General features: G+C 40.1%; 1 protein-coding gene across 3 annotated transcripts in view; it reads left to right on the top strand.

The window, feature by feature from the left end:
- Positions 1–24763, top strand: part of GPM6A (glycoprotein M6A) — a 175741-nt gene that overhangs the window by 124935 nt on the left and 26043 nt on the right. For all 3 annotated transcript variants that reach the window (XM_082237251.1, XM_082237252.1, XM_082237253.1), the window contains 2 exons: positions 19517–19709; positions 24464–24620. In XM_082237251.1, coding sequence (XP_082093377.1) covers positions 19517–19709; positions 24464–24620 — 350 coding nt within the window. The remainder of the gene's footprint in view (positions 1–19516; positions 19710–24463; positions 24621–24763) is intronic.

The following is a 24763-nucleotide window of genomic DNA, read 5'->3' as shown; positions in this document are numbered from 1 at the left end:
GCATGTGCAGACTGTGAGCCTGGCACTTTAGGACAGAGGTGGCCAACATGGTGCCCTCTAGATTTGTTGCACTATAATGTCCATCATCCCTGGCCAAGACATCTGGAGGGCATCACGTTGGCTACCCCTGCTTTAAGATGGGTGTCTACCCATCCAGTATAGAATGAAAACCTCCACCCAGATTAGACAAACCACCCCATTAGCAATATTGCTGTTTTCAGATTGAGCTTCATTTTATTTGTCCTCATCAAGTCCTTTACTGATCCAAAGCACCATTTCTGTGCTTCCACTCCCAAATCCCTGGATGACCTCACTCAGTGTGATGTGGAAGTTGTATAGCATGGAATACAAGATAGAATCCTATCTAATGTAAATAGATAGTACAGTAGACTTTCAGGACAATCTCCTAGAATCAACCATCCAGGAACTATTGAAGCATAATGCCCAACCTCCAAAAATCACATTCAGTAGTTTCTATGATCAATGACACCAAAGCTGAAGTGTTCAGAATAATTAGCAGGATTACATGAGATATCCACCAAGACAACCCAGCCAAGGCAGTTTTGATGTTGAACCCAGGCCTCGTGTCATATTTGCATGGATCCAGATACAGTGGTACCTCAGGTTACGAACTTAATTCATTCCAGAGGTCCGTTCTTAACCCAAAACCGTTCTTAACCTGAGGTGCGCTTACACTAATGGGGCTGCCGGCACGCAATTTCCATTCTCATCTGGACCAAAGTTCTCAACCCTAGGTACTACTTCCAAGTTAGCGGAGTTTGTAACCCGAGGTGTTTGTAACCCGAATCATTTGTAACCTGAGGTACCACTGTAATTGGTTTCATCTAATAGTGACTGGAGACAGCACATACAGTAATCTATTTCCCCCATGCCTTTGTAGTATAAGAAGGTAGCAGTTGTTGGGAAACGTGTGCTTTACAAGTCTTTGTATAAGTCATTTCATTTATTTTATTTTTTAAATATAATTTAGGTGGTTAGGACTTCCACTATAGTTTGTTTCTTGGCTAGCGAACGTGTGAGCACTGAGCATGCCTTTTTTTTTTAAATAATAAAAAGATTGTTGAATAAAGCAAATGTTGGCCAGATTGTGCTGTTATTATGATTGCACACTGGAGAGTAGTAACTGTTTTATAAGTTACCTGCTAGTGTGGTAAAATGCATTTCCATTTATTTTGATGATGCTAATCTCTGTTTCCTCTGAGAGGGTTATTAAACATAGGTAATTCAGTAGCTTTCATTACTTTGGCCTAAAGGAGAAGCTTTAGAAGCAGGAATGCTTTAAATGCAGTGGAGCCAGGAGCAATGAAAGCGACTCTATAATGGATTATGTAACTGTGCCACAAAAGTAATCTGACTTGACTTCTCAGTCCTTGTTTCAGAAAGAAATCTGTATGACATATTTATACAGTGAATAAATAAAATAAATTTCAAGGTCTTACTCTTGGCAAAGTGTAATGATTCAAGAACTTGCCTGAGGGGGTGGTATTTAAAGCAAAGGGGTGGCCCAAGGATTGTGGGGCCACAAGAAGGATTTGTTTGTGGGAAGATGAGCGAGATTGCCAGCATAATAGTAAGGAAATTATCTGTGTTTGCCATAATTCCATCTACTTTCCCTGTCTGACAACCTGCTCCCCTGTTACATTGTTGTTTAGTCATTTAGTCATGTCTGACTCTTTGTGACCCCCTGGACCAGAGCACGCCAGGCCCTCCTGTCTTCCACTGCCTCCCGCAGTTTGGTCAAACTCATATTTGTAGCTTCGAGAACACTGTCCAACCACCTTGTCCTCTGTTGTCCCCCTCTCCTTATGCCCCCAATCTTTCCCAATATCAGGGTCTTTTCCAGGGAGTCTTCTCTTCTCATGAGGTGGCCAAAGTATTGGAGCCTCAGCTTTAGGATCTGTCCTTCCAGTGAGCACTCAGGGCTGATTTCCTTAAGAATGGATAGGTTTGATCTTCTTGCAGTCCATGGGCCTCTCAAGAGTCTCCTCCAGCACCATAATTCAAAAGTATCAATTCGTCAGCGATCAGCCTTCTTTATGGTCCAGCTCTCATTTCCATACATCACTACTGGGAAAACCATAGCTTTAACTATTTGGACCTTCGTTGGCAAAGTTATGTCTCTGCTTTTTAAGATGCTGTCTAGGTTTGTCATTGCTTTTCTCCCAAGAAGCAGGCACTCCCCTGTTATATGTATTAAATGTCCCCTTAAATGAAAGAAAAAGTCTCTTAGGTCCAGCAGTCCTTTCCACTGCTCTTCTTTATACTTCTTTGAATTTTTCAGGGCACTTGTCCAGCCTAGTAATGTATAGGGAAATGTATGCACAAGGGTAAAGTGTCCATGAAATACAATGCTATTTTTCAAGAAAAGAGGTGCCGGAACTCACCAGCAATGCCTCCAATGTTTTTTTAATAATGACAATGGTGCCCACCTGAGAGGTGCTGGAACTGAGTTCCAGTGAGATCCAGCTGAAAAAACCCCCCGACGAAATGCATGTATTAGTGAAAATATTATACAAATATGCATATTATTTGGGAACATTGCTTTGTAAAAATGAGTATATTTGGCAAAATTGCACACCAATGTGCATACTAAGAGACAGCACTAAGATTCTGGTTAATTTTCATGAGTTGTTTTTTTTAATCACAAACTGATGTGGAAATGTGGAGAACTGATGAGCAACCAAGAGAAATTGAATTTGACAGATTTGCCTTTCCTTCTCCAGAACACTCCAATAGATGCTTATTTAGTTCTTTTTAAAAAAATGGATTTGTAAACAACCCTAGGGAAATCCTACACGGAGACAAAAGAAGAGAGGGCATTGTAATGTGTGATTTATTAAAATGAGGCACGCCCTAATGGGGACAAATCTACAAAGGCAATAGGAATTATTTTATTTTTCACTTCTTAAATTTGTATTATTTTAGAATCCAGAACTTTATAGCAGTCACTGAGATATGCACACATTATTATTCCTGACCTTGCATTAAAGAATCAAAACTCAAAACTCTATAGGATGCTTTACAGATTTAAGCCACATATATCAACTCTGCTCTGTTAATTGTCACTGTAGCCATTTTGCTACATTATTTGCTAATCACCTCTGTCCTTTTAGAATTGCATTTTCTTCTTACCTTATTCCTCTCCATCCTCACTCCTCAATGTGTGTATATAAGTCTGCAAATTTACGATGACACTTCATACATCTGATGAAGTGAACTTTCATCTATTGGAGCTTATAAATTTGTTAGTCTTTCAGGTGACACAAGACTCTTTGGTTTTTATGAGTAAGAGAGAAATTGCTTCCATTTATGGTGCAGTTGTATCTAACTTTTCCAGCACACAGTATCAGCTCTGTGTTGGATTGAGTCTACCCTTTAATGCTTTAGGAATTCACCCTAGTGTGCGGCTTTACTAAATGTTACGTGAAACTCATGACCCTAACCATCCCCTGCTAAGGAAGAATGGACACATTTTCTATTGCTGTTGACTGGCAATAGAAAAGGTGACCACAAAAGGGCAATTGAAAAACTGACAACAAGCCTAAACAGCAGTCTAGGAGACATTTTCCCTACATGGTTTCTGTATATGGAATTTTTAAAGGCAATGGCCACCTAAGATGTAGACAGACAAACTTCACATTTGAGTCGGTTTATGACTGCAAAACATACATGTAATACACCAGTTGGGGCAAGTTTATGCATGTAGAAGTAGCTTGGTTTTCCTTAAAATACATGAGACTGGAGGCTTGACCTTCATCTGATTCTTATTTCTTTATTTCTATCTATCATTTCATCATTGTTGATCCCAGAGCAGGATGCCTCATGTAATGAATCATGATAATATAATCAAGAGCAAACAACTGTTGAAATGCCATTATTAAAATTTCGCATTGTAGCTGTTGTTACACGAAAACATCCCTTTCCCTGTAGAACTGCTATTTATGTATATTGCATGCCGGTATCTATGCCTGAGTATGGAGCGTAACCTGATAAACCCCTCTTAACTGACAGCTGTCTATGCACTTAAAGGATTTACAGTTCAAAAGCATGTCAAAGTGCAAGTAGACAAATAGGTACTGCTCCGGCGGGAAGGTAAACGGTGTTTCTGTGTGCTGCTCTGGTTCGCCATGCTTAGTCATGCTGGCCACATGACCCAGAAGCTGTACACCGGCTCCCTCGGCCAAAAAAGCGAGATGAGCGTCACAACCCCAGAGTCGGCCACGACTGGACCTAACGGTCAGGGGTCCCTTTACCTTTACTTTACAATTATTATTATTATTTTGTCCAGAAGTGATTAAATGACTCTTATTTGAGCTTTATAGCTCTTGTGGTTCACCCTTTGACATGGAAATCTTTATTTGGCTATTTAAAATCTCCAGTCCACTTCCAGTACCAATTGCCTTCAGTAACATAATGATTTGATCTATGATATTTATTTCATGGAGCTATTATTGTTTTATTAGTTTTGCATGTAGCTATTTTTTTGCATGGATTGGGGATAGGTAACATTATAAGGGAGTCTTTTCAAATAAAGGCCGAAGTATGCTAATATTTCCTTAGTTTATTTGCTTGATCTCTTTTCCCACGTGAGGGATTTCTCTGTGTATTTTGATTTTAGCATGCATATAGCAATGGGATATGATGTCAGCTCTTTTTGTCCACAGATCATCTGCTGCAAGGCAACTACATTACAGGTATTCCCTGGATGTCCTGACAGTAATTGTAATGGTATTCACATAGCCGATCTTCTAAGGGTCTATTCTCTTAGCACACTGAATCTGGTGTTGAATTTGTTTGCCTCTGTTGTGGCAATGATGAAGCTGAGAGTATTGTGAGAATCCCAAAAGTGAGCAATATTCCTTGTGAAGCAGCTTTGGAGGGAAAACTCGGATCAGACAATTGAAGGAGCTTGCTACTGGCTGCTTTTGAGGGCAACTCTGTGCATTGGGGACTAATAAAAAAACATTATCAGTTCAAACATAAAGTGGTCTTTATGAAATTGGATTTAAACCTTTTCTCTCACCCTCAGTCATGTTATTACAGCTTAAGCTTCCAGTGTTACAAATACTGCAAACCATTTTTGCCTAAGTAAGACCCTTTAAAAAATATTTAGAATATTGGGCCAGTGTTGAAATTGTCTTCAGCATATATTATTCTGTACTTGTAAACATTTAGCCGAATCTTTTAAACTATTTTCAGAAAACGAAAGCTGTTCTGATTGCTCTTATGTTCTGGTTCATCATGTGCATGAACCTTAGTCCTGTGTACTTCTGGTTTATCTCCAGCATGGCTGTGAGGAGATCAGAAGCATCTACTTCCATTTTCAGTTAGCTGAAGATTGTTGTCATGCCCAAACTGGGAATTTCAGTTAGCATTAATGATGATTTAGCCAAGCATGCTAGGGTAATTAACTGCGGTTTGAATTTGGTTTATTTGGGCATGTCATAATTAAAGTGAACCACAGCTTATGCAGGTTCAGATATATAACTACAAACCTTGGTTAGTTGAAGGTGGAAAGAAATACTGAAGAGGAGAAAGGAGGGTGAGTCCAGGAGCCTGAGATGCATGCATATAACATTAATTTATGGTTTAGTGCTACATGAAAACACAGCCTAGGTGCTATAAAATAGCCTAAACAAGGCACAATGGACTTTTACAGAGCCCAAAGCCTAAGGAACAGTTAGGGATTGAAGTTGGAGTATTGTTGGCATAGATGTCTAAAAATAGTATAGTCCACTCTACTGTGGTCATTCTCCAGATGTCCTTTTCTTTGGAAGTTAGAAGAAGAAGAAGAGAAGAAGAGTTTGGATTTGATATCCTGCCTTTCACTCCCTTTAAGGAGTCTCAAAGCGGCTAACAATCTCCTTTCCCTTCCTCCCCCACAACAAACACTCTGTGAGGTGAGTGGGGCTGAGAGACTTCAAAGAAGTGTGGCTGGCCCAAGGTCACCCAGCAGCTGCATGTGGAGGAGCGGAGACACGAACCCGGTTTCCCAGATTACGAGACTGCCGCTCTTAACCACTACACCACACTGGCTTTAAAGTTAGACTTTACTGGAAAGTTTTCTAGTGCCTACTTTGCTGAGCTGATGTTCCAAGTTAAGGTAGCACCCTTAAGGTTCACCCAGCTTTTAGCAAACTATAAACTATTGAAAGTCATGGAAAAGTCATTATTTGCAAATCTGTTTTCTTTGTTATGCTGATAACCACAGAAATCACTGTGCAGCTATATTTGGCAAATATCAGGGTTGGTTGTTTTTGTTGTCCATTCCCCTCACTAAACTTACTTCCTTGCCATTGGCATGACATAACTGTCTTTTACTGTATCGGGTATAGTTTATTGCTGTCCTTATTCCATTTGCCGTTTTGCCTCTGCTACCATTTTCTTCTTGTAGGGCATAAAGGGGAAACAAAGGTTAGTTGTCTGTACAATATATGTACTGTACTGTATACACAAATTTCCATAGTATTTGTAACAAGCAAAAATAAAGAGCTCTTCTGATAAAGGGAAAAATGCAGCAGGGAAAGCCAATTGAGATCCAGTTGTGATTTAATAAATAGCTCCCACTGTGTCTCATATCTTCAGCAGGGGAAAATATTCAGCAGTTTAGATAGACATGAAATTGCAGCTCTTTCTAGCATTCCACTGCTAGAAGAGCTGCTCTATTTAAACGACTGAACAATTCCCTGTGACAAAGGCATCAAAATGGCCCAGGAATTAGTTATTAAATTCTGAGTGCACCTTCCTGGCTCTGTATGGGGCATTTTCCTACATGCTGTTATAAGTCTTTACACCCTTCATAATATGTTTGTGTTTATATGCATGTATATTTCATTTATATATTTGGGTCTGCTCTAACTCATCTGTCTGGTATACTGCTTCATTTAATGCAAATCCACTGGAAAGATCAGGTCAAGTTGACTTCAGCATGTGATGCTTGTGATTTGATAGAAACTTTTAGAACTGTTGAAGTACATGCATTCTCTGGAAGTGACAGTGTTTCTTTACATTAGTGGTACCATGTCAGCAGGACCTCTCTGAAGTACTTAGCAAAAGGCAGCCTTGGGGGCATGTCTGTGCTGCAAGAAAATGGGCCTTTTAGTACATTGTTGATCATATCATTAAAAATGCAGTTGCAATGCATTGTTACTCTTTTGTGCTCCTATATAAGAACAACATCTGTTGTACAGATGGATTTTGCATGGACTTTCATTAGTTTCCATGCTCTTCATAGAGACTCATTCCTCTTCTAAAACAAACAAAACAAAACAAAACAAAAGGTTCTAAATTCATGCTCTGTTTCCTTGCTTGACTGACAGTGAGAGAGGAAACCTTGGAATCCAGAATTATTTCCTTGGAAATCAGTAACAATCACTGAGGTTAGCTGGTACTCATGGCAAGGGCACTCAGATTCTGAATGGAAATGGGGTGTAGTCAGAAATGAACTCCCTCCAGGTCAGAAAACCCATCATAAATTGAGCCCCAAAGCCTCCTGAAGTTTAGACCCAGCTCATACTGGCTTAATGCACCAACCCTTATCCCTGATTCTTCCCTTTTTGAAACTTATCCTGCTTGTGGGCTCAGTGCACCTCTATACTACTCAGAATTAAGTCCTAATGAATTCAGTGGAGCTTTATTCCAGATAAATGGCTACAGGAGTGCAGCCTAAGTTATGAAAATTGCTCAGCAGTATTCTTTAAAAAATGAATCTGTGTTTTACTGGGTTTATGGAAGAACCATCTTATCAAGGCCGGTCTTACTATTTGGTAGAGTGGGGTGACCATATTAGGTAGCTGATTTTAAGTGGCATTCAAGAAACTAGTTAGCTATTTATTATTATTGTTGTGTGTATGTACACACACACACACACACACACACACACACACACACACACACACACACCAAGGGAGGGGAAGAGGCACGTTTGAGATTTTCTGGTTCAGGTGCCAAAATACACTGACTAGCCTTAGGTACTGCTGCAAATTGTTTGGTATTGAGAGGTGGGCATCATTTGCTGCTCTATCTCAGCCAGAAAAAAGTTTTGAGCTTTTACTGCATCTTAGAGAATGAAGAGAACTGCTGATGTTCTCTTCCTATTCCATTGGGTCTGCCCTGTTCCAAGCATATATATCACAGCAGTCACAGGGGGGAAAAGAGAAATAAATGAATGCTGTGTGGGTGGGTGAAACAAAGAGTGTCGCAGATCTCTTGCTAATATAAACGAGCTCATCTTCATTTATTTGCATCGAGAATCATTCTCTCCCCGAGATTATGTCTTTATGTGCCTTATGTGTTCTGTGTGTTCCAATATCAGAAAGCAGTATACCATTCCATCTTCTTCAAGGTGGGGGAATAAAATAGTCCAGATTCCTGACGATTCTGTCCCTCTGTATGTATCTTCAGCACCTACTTAAAATCTCTCACATAGAGAATTAATGCAAACTGTGGATGCTTAAAGAGCAGCCCCAGATAAAAAGATAGCTTGATGTGATGTATAATTTGTTTCTGCCATTCCCAGTGTTAACAGCAGGGCATGGGTTGCCCTAGTATCTGTAGCTTCTTTGTTCATTTACAGAGGGCCTTGGCCACGGAACTGTGAGGCTTCCCTAATGCTTCCTTCCTTTTGTTGCACAGCTGAATCCTATCAGTTGTGTAAGGCTTTGAATACCCACATAGGCGGCTGCCATTATCATGAAATGAAGAAGGGAAAATTCCATTTAAAAACTGGCCACAATCACTTGACTTTACATTTTCCCCCCTGTAGCTTGTTTCATTGTTAGTTGAAGCTCTGTATTTCCATTGTGGTCTTTTCGCTCATGCTTCAGAGCCAGAAGTGTAGGGTACAGCTGGCTACAGACAACCTTGAAATCCTAAATAGGAGGAAGGGCAGCATAGGGCTATTTCAAATAAATGAATAAAATAGGGGGCAAGGGGTTGTAACAAATGGCTTTCAATATGCTTTACTGACAGCTATGGAGCTGCAGGTGTGCAGCTGCAGGGGGAATTGCTGTCATTGGCACATCACTATTCTTTCCCATAAAACATCCAAAAGTGATTCACATTTTATTTTTTTTAAAAAAAATCAACAATAAAAGCTGATGTGAAACAATTTCAGGTTCAGTACAGATACAGGTATAGACTGACACAGATAAACTATGTACACCATTGTTTCTCACTGATTGCATGCAGAGAGGAGGCGGCAAAAGAAACCTGTGGAGTCTATGGCCCTCCATAGGGTGCTGGATTCCAATTCTCATCATCTCATTGTGTGTTCTGGCTGGTGCTGATGAGAGCCAAAGTCCAACAGCCTCTGGTGGTCCTCCTTGCAGCAGAGGAAAGGAGGCGGCTGGCACATTCAATGCACAGTGTTTTGTGGGGAGGTCCTGATGTCTGCTTACACATAAAGGGGCCCCTGGTGCAATGAAAGGCATTATCCTCTTCCTGCTCCCTTCTTATCAGAGACCTTGGAATTATATTTCCATAGTTGAATCAGGAAACAAAGGTTTTTTTATTTTTAAAAATCATTTCCCCCCAGAAAATTATCCGTAAAACATAAACTTATATCACAAGCCTGTAATTCCCATGTGATCAGCAGGGTTTACTCCCAGATAGTTATTACAAATAATAATATTTGTACCTTGCTCATCTGACTGGGATTGCCCCAGCTGCTCTGGGCGGCTTCCAGCATATATATATATATATATATATATATATATATATATATATATATATGCTTTCGTAGATTTTCACGGGTACAGGAATGCAGGTTTTGGTGTCTTCGGGTGTCTTCCCGTGTAAGAGTCGGGGTGTCTGTGCGACGTTTCGACGAGGTCTCACTCGTCATCTTCAGGCTGGTGAAGATGACGAAAGCACCAGCCTGAAGATGACGAGTGAGACCTCGTCGAAACGTCGCACAGACACCCCGACTCTTACACGGGAAGACACCCGAAGACACCAAAACCTGCATATATATATATATATATATATATATATATGTGTGTGTGTGTGTGTGTGTATACACACACACACACATTAAACAAAGATAACTGCGCACAGGATTGTAACCTAAATTATGCAGTTCATAAACAGGAATCATAAAAGAACTCTTTAAGACAGAGGTTTTCAACCACTGTGCAATGCCACCCTGGGGTGCCTTGAATGATGGCCAGGGGTGCCACAGGCAACACTGGCCTCTGTCCCCCTTTCCTTCCCACCCTCCTCTAATGCCCTCTTGCATCTCTGCCTTCTAAAGGCTTCCACAGCTGTTTGTTGCTGCAGCCCTGCTGCCGCCATTGCTGCCTCCCTAGGTAAGGTGCTGGCCTCATGTTCACCTTTGGCCAGTCTCCGTTGGGCCACTAAGGCTGGGGGCATCCTCTGCCCAGATCCCTGTGGGGCAGTGTGAGGAGGCACCTCTTTTTGGGGCAGGGAGCAGCTCAAAGACCAGGGGTGGCAGCAGCGGCTGCCTGGAGGAGGAGGCTGAGGGAACACTCCACAAGGGACGGTGTTCGAAAAAGGGTGAGAGGCTACAAGTTCTGCAGGCAAGGGCTGACATAGTAACAGGGCTCCTGAGCCCCACAGGGGTGCTGCAGAAAGATTGTAGTTGGTCAAGTGAGCCGTGGACTCAAAAAGGTTGAAAACCTCTGCTTTAAGAGGCAGAATATTGAGAAATTTCTAACATTTACTTACTATCTTTGACCGATCGTCCCAAGTTTGGATAACTGAGGTTTCCTCCCTACTCTCCATAGAAACACCAGGGCTGTCCTGGGATTTCCATGCTGTTTGTATTTTTTGCTTCTTTTTATGACTCTCTTCTATACCTGGTTTTGAGAGCTTATATTGGGGCCAGAAGCATTTGTGACCCACCATGTTTAACTGAGCTTAACATTTCTGTGTGGTGGCTCAATGGCTTGATTAATATTTTGGGGTTTTTTTTGTTGCCTGCTTAGAAATGTAAGAAAAGAAAATGGGGGGGGGGGTACACATGTGTGCGTGTGCACACACACACATGCATGTATTTGGCTGGCAATAACTGCTGCTGATAACACTTGATGCATCATGGGACAGGCCTGTATCAGTAAGAGGAAATAGTGCCAGATAGATTTCTTTACTGCCCTGGCAACCTTTGAGTTAAAGAGTGTAATACAAATTCAAATTAATAATGATAACAACAATACATTTCATAGTGGGAAAATCGTATTCTTCTGTCTTAATTGAGCCAGAGATGCAGTGGTACTGATCAGGCCAAACGTAACTTTCATGGGAGAAGTTCCCACCTTCCCAGCTTTAAATGCTAACTGTGAAGGAGACATTCCTTACAGCCATTTAGGTTACCATATCATAGCAGATATCTAGTTGCACAATATCTTGCTCACAATATGCTACATCGTTGCAAAAATGTCAGACCCCATACTTAAGTTAGGACCAAGATCAGTGCTCTCTGTTGCCTCTGGCATGGTATGCTGTTACTCTTACTGACCTTATATCCAGCTAGGCCAAGAGTTTGTGTAGAACTGTGTGTGTGTGTACACTGCAGTTTATATGTTGCTACTATGAGAAAACAGATACAGGTAGACAACTGTTAGATTACTGTTAGGCACCATAGATAATGACCTCTGCAGCAATCCCAGCAACAGAGAGTTTTATTTGGTTATACAATTTTCATGACATATGAGCTGATGCATGTCCAGATGGGCAAACAGAATGTGTGAAATGAGCAGTTGCGGGATATGGCTGGTAACAATTCCTACGATTGCAGTGGCACTTTCCCCAGCTGCCTCAGCCCATGGAAACCGAATTATCTTGTCCATAACAATGCAAACCTAAGGAAAAATACATTGTGGGAATTCTCCCATGAGCATCTATGGAATACCATTTTGAAAATTTAATGTTTCATTCTAGTTCTCATGAATAAAATGAATTTAATTTTTATTGATAAAGGCACAGGAATCCCATTTTTATGTTTCAAGTAATAAAGAAAAAAACAATGTTCTACGTGGACAAATTTACTTTATGTTCAATACAAGCCTGTGGGGTGAGGTTCTATAAGGGTGTGTCCACAAATTAGCTGCCAAGTAGTGGACACTGCAGTGACCAATCAAAGTTGTGCAAAATATTTTTGGAACAATAATAGAATCATAGAGTTGGACGGGACCATGAGGGTCACCTAATCCAACTCCTTGCAATATTTTGCCCATCGTGGGTTTTGAACCCATGACACTATTCCCAAGAGTCCCTCAACCTCCAGGAACAGATTTTCAGAAGGCCCAGTAGCCTACGGTGGGAAGGGGAGGTCCCTTTCCATAAATCCCATTCACAGAAGAAAAGTTAGGAGCCAAACCAATGATAATAAAATTATTAGCTGATTTGCCAAGACCACCACCTTTGCTGTAGAATGGGAAGATAGATGCAGTTGTGCCCTTTTTCTTTTACAACTTCGTGATTATGTTAAGTAAGGCAGATGGACAAAGTGGACCAACACATTTGGTAAGTTTTTGGATGAGAGGGTCTGTTTGCAATGTGCCTGACTGATTTACCTTACACGCAGGCACTGCTAAGTGTCCATATCTTACATGTTTATTAGCTGTGGGAGTAGGATAACTCATTTATATTGCAATAAACTTAATGTACTGAAAACACATAAAAGCTAATCACAACACAATTTTCCTCTGTATTTTCATAACCATTAATGTCCCATAAATGAGCGTTCTCAGTTTAATGAAATATATGAAGTGCAATTAAGTTGTTGGATATATTGATTAATTTATTTCCAGTCTTTGTGTGCTTTGGGCATATTGTATGCTTTAAAAACCATAAGTAGGCACACTGAGATGTCTTTATAAAAACAACTTCCACTACTTTAGAAACTACTGAGTCTGTATCAGTTTGGGCATAGATTAAGTCTCAAATGGGCAAAAAATATACATGTTGGCCATAATCCAGAGAGCTCCTTTTGCTTTTGTATACCCATCCAGTCAGCCGAGCTTTGCTTCACTGAGAAAGCCCCAACCCTCGACCCTCAAGAGTTCCTATGTTTCAGAAATAATCTGCTGTGTGTTGCAATGTTTGAACAAACCTAAGTAAAATCCTTGCTGGGCATGTAGAGTTACTTTCATGAGTGTTTAGACTTTGGCAACTGATTAAGGCAGTTTCAAAAGTACATGGTTGGGTGTGTGTGTGGAGAATGAGAAACAGAAGTCTTGATACTAAGTCCATGTCTTCCTCCTGGAATATCAGAGGGTGCATCCCTGTACTTTCCAGGCTGACATGTATGTCATGCAGCCACCAGTGAATCAGTGGCTCCTCCAGACTTGATCTGCACATGGTTTTGTCTGCTCGGCTACTTTCCTCCTGCTCCAACTAGATTCCATATAGTTTCCCCTTCTTCCTCTTCCAAGGTTGAGCTAGTACATTTAGAAGTGTAATGTAGGCAAGGGCACTGACAGTGTCATCTGCTGGGAGAAGAGCTTCTACTAAAAATGAATGGGGCTTAATTGTTGAGCTAGAAGGTGGTACTTCCCCAAGCCTTGTTCTTTTGGTGTAGGCTGGGGACCGCCCTTCTTCATGTCTACCATTAGATTGACTTGAATTTGTCTGAGGATGGAGACCTATTTTAACTGGAAATGCCAGTGTCTAAATTCCAATGGGTTGGCCTACTGTTTATTTATTTCACAGAATCATAGAATTGAAGAATTGTAAGGGACCCTGAGGACCTTCTGGTCCAACCCCCTGCAATGCAGGAATAGGCAGCTGTCTCATATGAGGATCAAACTTGCAACCTTGGCATTATCAGCACCACACTCTATCAACTGAGCTTTTTGTTTATATTTATTTATTTTCTTAGATTTCTCACCTGCCCTTGACTACAGGGTCACAGGGCAGGTTACAACAATAATATATACACTTATAAAACAAATGAAACAGCTCCATCCATCCATAAAATAATTGCAAAGCATTTAAAAATAATTCCACAAATAAAAACAAAAGAAAATAATTTTAGTAGAGATGCAGCTGGGATACAGATCTCCACTTAAAAGGTTTGTTTCAGAACACTGAACATTTCTGCCTCTCTTAGGAGAGTTTCATCCCCACAACTAAGTTATTTAGATAACTGTCTGTCTGTCTATCTATCTATCTATCTATCTATCTATCTATCTATCATCTATCTATCTATCTATCTATCTATCTATCATATCTATCTCTCATCTATCTATCTATATCTATCTATCATCTATCTATCTATCTATCTATCTATCTATCTATCTATCTATCTATCTATCTATCTATCATCTATCATCTATCTATCATCTATCTATCATCTATCTATCTATCTATCTATCATCTATCTATCTATCTATCATATCTATCTCTCATCTATCTATCTATATCTATATCTATCTATCATCTATCTATCTATCTATCTATCTATCTATCATCTATCTATCTATCTATCTATCTATCTATCATATCTATCTCTCTATATCTATCTATCATCTATCTATCTATCTATCTATCTATCTATCTATCTATCTATCTATCTATCATCTATCAAAAAACACAGTTCAAATTTCAAATGCTTACTAAGAATTCTAGGCAACTGAGATAGCCTTTCATTACAAATGCTGCAGAGATAATATATCTGAACTGTCCCAATGGAGAAGATGAGAAGTCAGGTGGAGGTTGCCTTGTGCAAAGTCAAGGAAGAGTTCCTTCCTCTTATGCCCTTTCAGTACATTGGCAGAACTAATCTAGCATTTCTACCAGTTGTTCATGCAGACCTGACTTGGCTACCATCTTGCCCCTCGCAAGTAAGTGGCAATGACTCCACTCATGGGAGGCTCTTGCTGTGACTCTGCCCCACAGGGTGAGATACTTTTGTTTGGCAGATACTGGTTCCAAAACACTGAGCTAAGAGTTCAAAGGTAAAAGGTATAGTGAGTTTCTAGCGTTACTCATATTTTCATTTCCCCCTCAATATTTCTATGAGAGATTGTCGAATAATTCACCATAATTAAGCAAGTGGTTTAAGCAGTGATAATTTACAGGTTCCTTTCTTACCAAGTGAAATAATGCACTGAGCACTAGAGAAGAGACTTCTGGGATCACAGTATCAATCTGTTTTTTCCTCTAATATCCACAGCACTTGGTAGAAGACACACCTTGAGTCAGTGCCAAGGGAACAGGGCCAAATCTTGCCACATTGTACTGGCAGTTCATCGTCAAGTCAGCGCAGAGCAACAAGTCATGAAGTACAGTTGCCTTGGCAATGGGCTTGCACATCCCTGCTCTCCCCCCCTGTGACCATTCTTACATCATTCACATGCCTTCTTAGACATATTGTATTTTGGTGGATGCAAAACTGTTCAAGAAACTCACACATACACATACAAATGTCAGCTTAGCACTTTTGCTGTGTGCATTTTTAGGAACAAACACCTATACCTAAAATAGCCTTGTAAGTATGCCCCCAAATTTACTAGATTGCATTTTTTAAAAGAAACTTGCTATGGGCTGGCAAGGTATAGACAGAGAGATGCATTTCTGTGCTGAATGCGGAGGAAGGGGCTTTCCTCCTCTATCAGTGATTGCTTTCAGTGCTGGACACAGAGGAGGGAAAGATCACCCTAGTCTTCCTGATTCATCCCTCTCATGCATGGAATTTCCAATCTCCTATTGCTACCAGGCTAATGTTTAAAATAAGTGATCTCTCTTATTGCCATGAGGACATTTGTTTGTGCATGCCCAGCACTTTCATCTTGTATAGGATGAGTTTTGCTGTACATGAGAAGTGTGAAAGGAGGCTGGGTTTTTCATTCCTGAGCTTTCAAATGGAAGCCCAGAGGCAGAATTATTTTGATCATGCCCAACCCACCTCATCCTTTTTATAAAGGCAGTGGGAGGAATGTACTGATTGTTTTAAAAAGGATTCTAGTAACATAAGGACATGCACTATTTCAACTGAAGATATATCCTGCATTTTAAAAATGCATTTACGATGAAGTTCCGTATTTTCAACCAACATCAAAGAAAACCATTCTTTTCCTTTGAAGCTGTAATTTAACATGAGTCATATCATTAGGTGCCCCCTCCCAACTTCCTGAGCAGTGGAACATGCTAGGGGCAATGTTACCAAGTTGGGTTTCTTTTGGATTGCAAATGTGCAAGCAGAGCATCCTGCAAGCAAATAGGCATTCTTTCAGCAGGCAACAAATCCCTAGAGAGTGTCTTAATCTTTGCTCCTCAGGGTGCTTCCTCTACAGCTAGTTTACAACTCTGAAATATTCTCTGTCTCATTCTATTCAGATTCAAAACTGCACTCTCTCTCTCTCTCTCTCTCTCTCTCTCTCTCTCGCACACCTTACTGACCACCTCCCTCTCACTGAAAACTGAAATGATACCCAGATATAAGTGGATAACTACATATAATCTACTTTATGAACATAGTTCACTCATTGGCACCATTCACCCAGGGAAGCAGAAACGGTTAGAATTTGTCAACTGCCCAAGTAGCCATATTCTGTATGGAAATTGATTTTATTGAGAGAATTAGATATGTAAAAAGAGGATGACCTTAAAGAATGGCTCTTTTTTGATGCAAAATCCTCGCAGAACCAAGCACATTTACTTTAAAACAAAAAGCAAACTAAACTATTTCCATTTTACATATATCACATGTCCTCAAGTCTTTTCATTTTATGATTTTGGTATGGAAATGCATTTCCAATATATAACATTCTGAGATATGCTCACTGAAATGCATAAACTCAAGTATTATTATTTGAGCCTTGGGATTAAATATGAATGGGTCTTGCCTTGAACTGGGTAAATTAATGACACATTAACACTCCCCATGGAGGAATATGATATTATTATTATGCCATAAAATGTATTTTTAAAATATTAGACTTTGTTGATTTTAAACCTTTTTGTAAGTTGCTTAGATACCGGTACTTTCCCATAGTATGTGACTAATAAGTCAAAATACTAATAGAACATCTGCTTTACAAGGAAATTATTTTGATATTAAATTTATGTTGCAACCTAAATTTCACCAGGTGTAATTGGGACATAACCCTTCAACAGGTAACACATACGTATCCCAGATTGAATGACCCCCAAAAGTGTTGGAACACTTATTTTCTTCCTTGAGTTAAAAACATATTTCTACATTCCCTGTGCTTTGAAGCAAAGAAGAAAAAGGAAAGATCCACACAGATTAAATAGACAGTCCAGTTGGCAGTTATTCTCCAGAGAAGAGAAAAATTACTGTCAGATCATATGAAGAAAAAGCTAAAGTTAGTCAGATTAGGCACCAGAGATTTTGTGTGAGAGTGTGCAAGGAGAATAGTAATGAACTTTCTTTCACCTTGCTGAGTTGTACATAGGAGTCTAGTGCACTTAATAAAAACTAGGTGTTGTACATATAGATGGGAAACTCTTGCTGCAGTCTTAGAGGCATGACACAAAAGCATAGCAAAATGGAAGGGGGGATATCTTTGTTTCAAGAACAGTATAGCAGTGCCAGGGGAAACTATGGTCTAGAGACCTGTGATTTCTGGCATGAAATAGTAGTGCTGTAGTTTCCCAGTTTGTAGTTTGTTATGAAGAGAGATCAAGCTCCCCTAGAGTTGGGGAACCTGTGGCATTCCAGATGTTCTGGACCACAGTTGGACTAAAGTTGAAGAGAATTGGAATCAACCAACTTCTGGGGAAGATGTAGCCCTTCGACTGTTGCTGGACTACAACTCTTCTCATCCCTAACTCTTACTCATTCTTGCTGGGGCTGATTTAAGTTGGAGTTCAACATCTGGAAGGAAACAGGTTTCCCACCCTTGCTCTGTACCTATGTGGAGAGGCCAAAGTTCAGAGGTATAATACAAGGTTTGCATACATAAGGTCCCAGATTCATATCACAGAGTAGACAATGTTTGGTGTCTTTGGACCAAAATGGACCAGTAGACTAATTCCATATAAGAAACGGGAGAGAAGGGGACATCTGGAATATGTTCTTCCTTTGTTAAGGCAGGTCATTATCTGCACTAGCAGTGCTGTTTGGTTAGTGCAGGAGAACCATGTTCTCATCTCTGGATATAGTTTTATCCCAACCTCTGCTAGGTTAATCAAAGCATGGAAGCCTTTGCCCTTGCATGCTAGAATGGTATGGAGGTTTACAAATACACTGCTGGTTCAGCTAAAAATAGTGACAATGTGACAATAACAATGTGACTCATTCTTAGCATCTTCACTCTCCCCTGTGGAGCAATCATCTGTATTAAAATCATCAATAATAATTACAGCCTCTGGGGAGATATGGGCATTAAAACCACATGTATCTTGGGATTAAGGTCCTTAAAGTTGAGTGCAAAAGGACTTTTGCATTGTTGCAGCTGATTTGAACAACCACAGCAATTCTAGCCCAGGTTTCTTGTTGGCCACACAACTTTCGGCCAGGTATCCAGAAATCTAACATTATCAATGGCAGACTTGAGCCATCATCATTCAAGGGAAGTCGCTGGTTCAAGGAGAAGTGAAGCATGAGGAATGAGGGGGCTGCAGGAGCCAATAAAAGGCAAAGAATGTTAAAATGAAAATGGTCTTGTGCTTATACCACATTCCTTGCGTGTATACATATAATGTTGAATATGTGGCATGACTGGATTTCTTCAAGTCACTAGTGTAGATAAGACTTCACTATCTTTCTCTTGATATTATTTCCTCCCTAAGCACTTCATAACTTCCTCTTTGAAGAATCTGAAACAATGGATCTATGTTAATCCATAATGCTTGTGTGTGAGTGTTTGCTGTTATTCAGACATGTAAACTAATTCATAATGTCAGGGAGCTTCAGCCACAGGTAGGATGTTTTGGATAGTTCCCAGAGAAGTAATGTAGTTGTCATTTTTGCTTGATGTAAACAAAGAATCACGTAGCATCTTAAACACCATGAAATGTATTGTGGCGTAAGCTGTCATGGACTAATGTCCACATTATCAGGTGCGCGAAGTGTGGTCCTCAGCTGACAGTGATGAGTGAAAGGCATGCCGTGTCTTCTCTCTGACCAAGACTCAAAATCAGGAGGTTTACCCTGCATATTGGATCTGCAGGCTTCCATTTTCACTCCTTTTCTTTACTTTCCTAATTTGTGGCTAGCCACACTCCCCACATTGTTAGAAGAAATAAGTGGGTTGCCTCCTTTAGGTTCAAGGTCTTATTTCCTGTCCGACAGCAAGGGCTGGGTCTTTCAGATCACCTAGCTGCATCACTATTTTTTTCAGGGTGCTTTGGAACTAGAAAGACAAGAGAACACTGGTGTTTCTTAGAAATTTTATTTTAGAATCTACCCTGAGGGTATTTGCATACTCCGACTCCCAGCAGAGTGTATAGGCAACACATGACTGCAAATACTGCCCTGAAAAAAGAAAACGAAAATGTGGGTTGACTCTGAGGCAGAGGAAAATTAAAATATGTTAAGAATGGTCTTCTCTTCTGTTTTGTCCAGGGTGCTTTGAATGCTGCATCAAGTGCTTGGGGGGCATTCCCTACGCCTCCTTGATTGCCACCATCCTGCTGTATGCTGGGGTTGCCCTCTTCTGTGGCTGTGGTCATGAAGCACTCTCGGGAACTGTCAACATTCTTCAGACCTACTTTGAGATGGCAAGAGCTCCTGGGGACACTATTGATGTCTTTACCATGTAAGTCTCAGCTTAACCTTTGCATTTATACCACTGCAATACAAGATGTAATTACTAACCCTCCCTGTGTAAGGCATTATGCAGCCAAGTGAACAGAAAACATTTGCTTGAATTTCTTCTAAATCTATTTCATAGCATAAGGATATAAAATATTTCTCACTATATAAATATTTCTATTGATAGTTTTTCATCCTGCAAAATGAGTGTACATTTCAATATCATAAAAAAATGAAATCTAGGGTTGGATGAAATCTAGCTGTGGGCTGCATTCAGTCTGTGTGGACTATCCATGCTGGTTTCTAAGGAAATGTGAAGGTAGGTGGGTGCTTTAGTGGGTGCAGAAATGGACACTTGGTGGAATTAAGTGTCAGGCTGTTACAAGTGTTCTGACCATGCATGCATTTCCCCTCCATCCTCCTATTTAATGTTCTGGAGGTTCACCTGACCAGAGCTGTTTGGGAGAGGGACACAGGAGAAGGAGAGGGGGGAAAGCCCCATTGCACAATTGCAAATCCTTGCACAAGGCTTCCACTGGCAGGACTTGTTAAGTGTTAGCAGGTTGAGTGGTGGCAAGGAGAACATGGCCACCTAGTAGGAAGAGAGGGTTGTTTTCAACACTGCTTGTGTACAAGTGCAATGGACTTCCACTCACACAACAGAACTTGGATCTTCTCTTCGTTCCCATGCAATTCCCCAAGCAGGGAGTGTTGGAAGCTCCAGAGCAGATTTTGGGGACATAGAGGGGGCTGAAGGGAGGAATTGAGAAAGTCCCGAAGGATACACTTCACTTTCCAGGAATAGGAAATACTTAATGTGGCGCTGTGTGTGTGTGGCTGGTGATGGAAAATTCACATATTTTAGCTTGATTGCTTTATGACTGGTGCTCATTAATATTGCTTATATTGCTCTTCTTAAATTCGGTTATATTTTTAGAATTGCATTTAGAATAATGTTTCCAAAGCTGGCTTCACAGCTCAGTCTCTGGTTTATTACTGAATGAAAGCTAACCCGTTTTTCTAGACTTTAACTTAATGAGTCTCTGGGTAGCTGTTATTGCAGAAACATAGTAAATCAATGCATTAAGCTTTTCACAAATTATCCAGGTCTGCTCTGTCAGAGCTGTACATGAAACATCAGTCAAGAAACATAGTTATATACAAAGAATTCAGAGACAATGATAAAGTATTTATCAATTAATTTGTTCATTTTAAAATACAATTGATGCCTGAAGATTACTTCCATTCCTTGGGAATTCTGTATTTCCCCTGCAATACATTTTGGACTCACAGCTGTCCATGGAGGTGCAGGTCAATTCTGTGTCCAGGGCAGCTGTCTACCAGCTCCATCTGGTACGCAGGCTGAGACCCTATCTGCCCACAGACTGTCTCGCCAGAGTGGTGTATGCCCTGATTATCTCCCGCTTGGACTACTGCAATGCACTCTACGTGGGGCTATCTTTGAAGATGACAGGAAAACTAATCCAGAATGTGGCAGCTAGACTGGTGACTAGGAGTGGCCGCTGGGACTATATAACACCAGTCCTAAAGAATCTTCACTGGCTCCCAGTACATTTCAAAGTGTTGGTGCTGACCTTTAAGGCCCTAAATGGCCTTGGCCCAGTATACCTGCAGGAGCCTCTCTACCCCCATCACTTAGCCTGGACACTGAGGTCCTCCTCCAAGGGTCTTCTCTTGGTTTTCTCACTGTAAGAAATGAAGTTACAGGGAACCAGGCAGAGGGCCTTCTCGGTAGTGGCTCCCTCCCTGTGGAATGCCCTCTCTTTAGATGTCAAGGAGACGAAGAATTACACAACTTGTAGAAGACATCAGAAGGCAGCCCTTTATTGGAAGGTTTTTAACATTTGATGCTTTATGTTTTTAGATATACTGTAAGCTGCCCAGAGTAGCTGGGGAAACCCAGCAAGATGGATGGGGTATAAATAATAAAATTATTATTCTTATTATAAGCAGGTGAAAGTCATAGTAAACCATTCATTATAGTTTCCCAAGATGTGTGAATCAATCCAATAAAACAATAAATCAGGGTCGCATAAAATGTCTTTATCATCGTTGTCTAACTCACACACCTCCTGCCATGACTACAGAACTGATTTTGGAACTAATTGTGGTAAATTATATTTAATCATGCTTATGGCTTCTCTAGCATTTATTGGCACATTTATCTCAATATAACCTGAAGTTCAATCTTTACATAAAAGATTTATCATGGTTTGGGTAGAAGATTCAAATGGCCAGGGATGTGTAAGCCACCCACTTCTCAGCTCACAAACCATATTGTTTTTTCTAAGCATTTCTGGCAAGAGATAATGGCTCTGAGTACGTTCAGTAACATCTATTCAAGTTCTGGAGCTTCCCAGTTGGGAAGTCTGCCTGTCTAGTAGTTTAGTGCTACTCCCAGGAAGTGGCCAGACTGGCAGTTCACTGTGTAACAGAGACTTCCTTCGTTGTTCAGCAGTCTGGATGGCCTCTGTGAGAACAGGATGATGGACTAGATGGGACCTTGGTCTGATCCAGTCAGGCTCCTCCAATGTTGTTATGTAACTTTGTGATAGTGTCTCAGTAAGAAGTTCTATTAGAGTGACTTCATGCTATAAGTGAGTATGTTTAGGAGGGTTCACCCAGCACCTATGATTTACATAAATTTAATAAATAATAACAACAAGATAATAATCTCTGAGAAACACTGCCATATGAGGTAAAGCGACTTTGTGGGTGTCTCGGGATCATTATGATACGTTGCACTTTCACTAACTGAATGTTCCTACATGCCCCCCCCCCCAAATTCCTCCACTATTTATTTGTGAGAAGGGCTATAGTTTTAGCATTCTCTATGATACCTAGTTTTGTGTGTGCAAGGATTTTTAAAATTTATTTATGGAGGAATGTTCAGTCACACAGACCCCCCCACCTGCAATCTGAAGTGGTGGAACCCATTGACAGATTTATCCCTTCAGTGAGAACTTTGTTTAGTACCTCTCTTGTTCAATATTTGCCATCTCTTTCTTGCACATCGCAGTGTGGGAGCTTATGACGCTTCAGGAGTGTTATTGTTTCCTCTTAACAATTAGAATTTTGTAATGGGTGGCTGGGTAAGGTTGTATGCATTTTCTTTGACAAACCATCTGTTTCTCTGTTTAGAATATGGTATGTTCTCAATCACCATAATACAGCTTTCGTAGGAAACTTTCTAATTTCATGCTGTCTGATTTTTAATTTTTCAATACCCATAAAGTACAACAATGTAAGTCTACACCACACAATAGATTCAGGATTCCTTCACCCTTTCATCCGGCATAGCAAAAGTGGAAGTAGCTGAGCACTGATGTGACCATACACTCCCTCTAAGATTCCTCAGCTGTTTAAACTTGAGAAAAGAGAAAGCAGCCCCACATCCCTTTTATTCCTTCCTCTTCTGCAGCCTGATGGAATGGCTGCAGCCAGATGGCAGTGACATCTTCAAACCATGTGATTTTGAAGTTATTGCCTACAGTTACACGACCTCTTGATTCATATTTAGGACCATAGATATATGAACAAAATTGAGAACAGACTTTTAGTGCATCAATTCAGGATTAATGTCAACTATGTGAAATTCAGTTTTAATTATAGAAGCATTTCTGGCTTCTTTGGAGTACTCTATACTGTAACACTGTATACGAAGCGAAGGATTAGCAGCATGTCCCTGATTGCCGTAATGTGAGAGATGTGGGGTGGTATGCATGTACCCTGATTTCCATGCACATATTCACCATGTGTCCCCAGACTGCTAGAATACCCTTCCAAAAAAAATGGATATTAATGACACCAAACATTAAAATAATAGATTGACAAGGTGTGGGAGTTTGCGGCTATGGCTAAACTTTCATGCATTCTTAAATGGAAAGAAAGCAGGTAGACAAGATACATTCTTGATAATCTGGCAAAACTTCATTGACTGTAGTAGAAGGTATGGAATACTGCCGTTTTATGAATAATGAATTGACATTCCTTTAATTAGTTAAGATAATATGATAAAAAAAGCTTTTTGAGGAACCTTTGTCTGCAACCTTCATCTGGGCTATTGATAAATACCTCCTAATATCAATGTAAGCATTATATTTAAAATAATAATAATAATAATAATAATAATAATAATAATTTATTTATACCCCACCCATCTGTATATACACGTTGCATTGACTTACAGTTTCCAAAGTATTTTTTAAAAAAATTGAGGGTGAAGACTACCAATGAGAGTGGAAAGTGAGAAAAATAGGAATTCTGTAACAATTATAATGTAGAATTGCTAGCAGCAAATAATTGATTTGGAAATGGCCTTGGTTGAACAATCCTAACACTTTCGCAAGAATTGATAATCTGCCCACCCACTCCTCCATGTGACAACCCTATGCTCAGCTGTGTGAATGTGTCACATGCATTGTGCCTCTGCTAGGTGTAGATATTTTAGCAATGGAAGGTGTTTCCCATCTTGTGAATGTCACTGTGGGCATTGGGAGTCCTTTGCTTTTGCAGAGCAGAATTGCATCCATCAGTGTGAAATGTTCAGTTTATTTTCAATGAAAGGAGTCTGTAGTTCTTTCCTTAACATATCACTGGTCCTAAGATTGATGTCAAAATATAGAAACAACACAGGCATTATTATTGTATACTGCATGTGGAAAAAAAGGAATCTTTCTTTTTAAAAAAAGAATCACCATTAAAACATTAACTAACACAGATACCTTTTAATTACAGGATTGACATCTTCAAATATGTGATCTACGGGGTAGCAGCTGCCTTCTTTGTCTATGGCATTTTGCTGATGGTGGAAGGATTTTTTACAACTGGTGCCATCAAGGATCTCTATGGGGATTTCAAAATCACCACCTGCGGCAGATGTGTCAGTGCTTGGGTATGTTAATATGACAGCCTTGATTACTCATGCTAATTTCAGTTGCATTAGAGTATTTTAATTAATCTATACTAAGTTAGCAAACTCAGTGGACTAGAAAGTGTGTCTCTAGGTATGTATGTGGAGCAGAACACATCATCTTC

Source organism: Podarcis vaucheri (genome assembly GCF_965113315.1).
Source record: "Podarcis vaucheri genome assembly, chromosome: 9".
In the NCBI taxonomy this organism is placed as follows: Eukaryota; Metazoa; Chordata; class Lepidosauria; order Squamata; family Lacertidae; genus Podarcis; species Podarcis vaucheri.
This window is presented reverse-complemented; position numbering and strand designations above follow the sequence as displayed.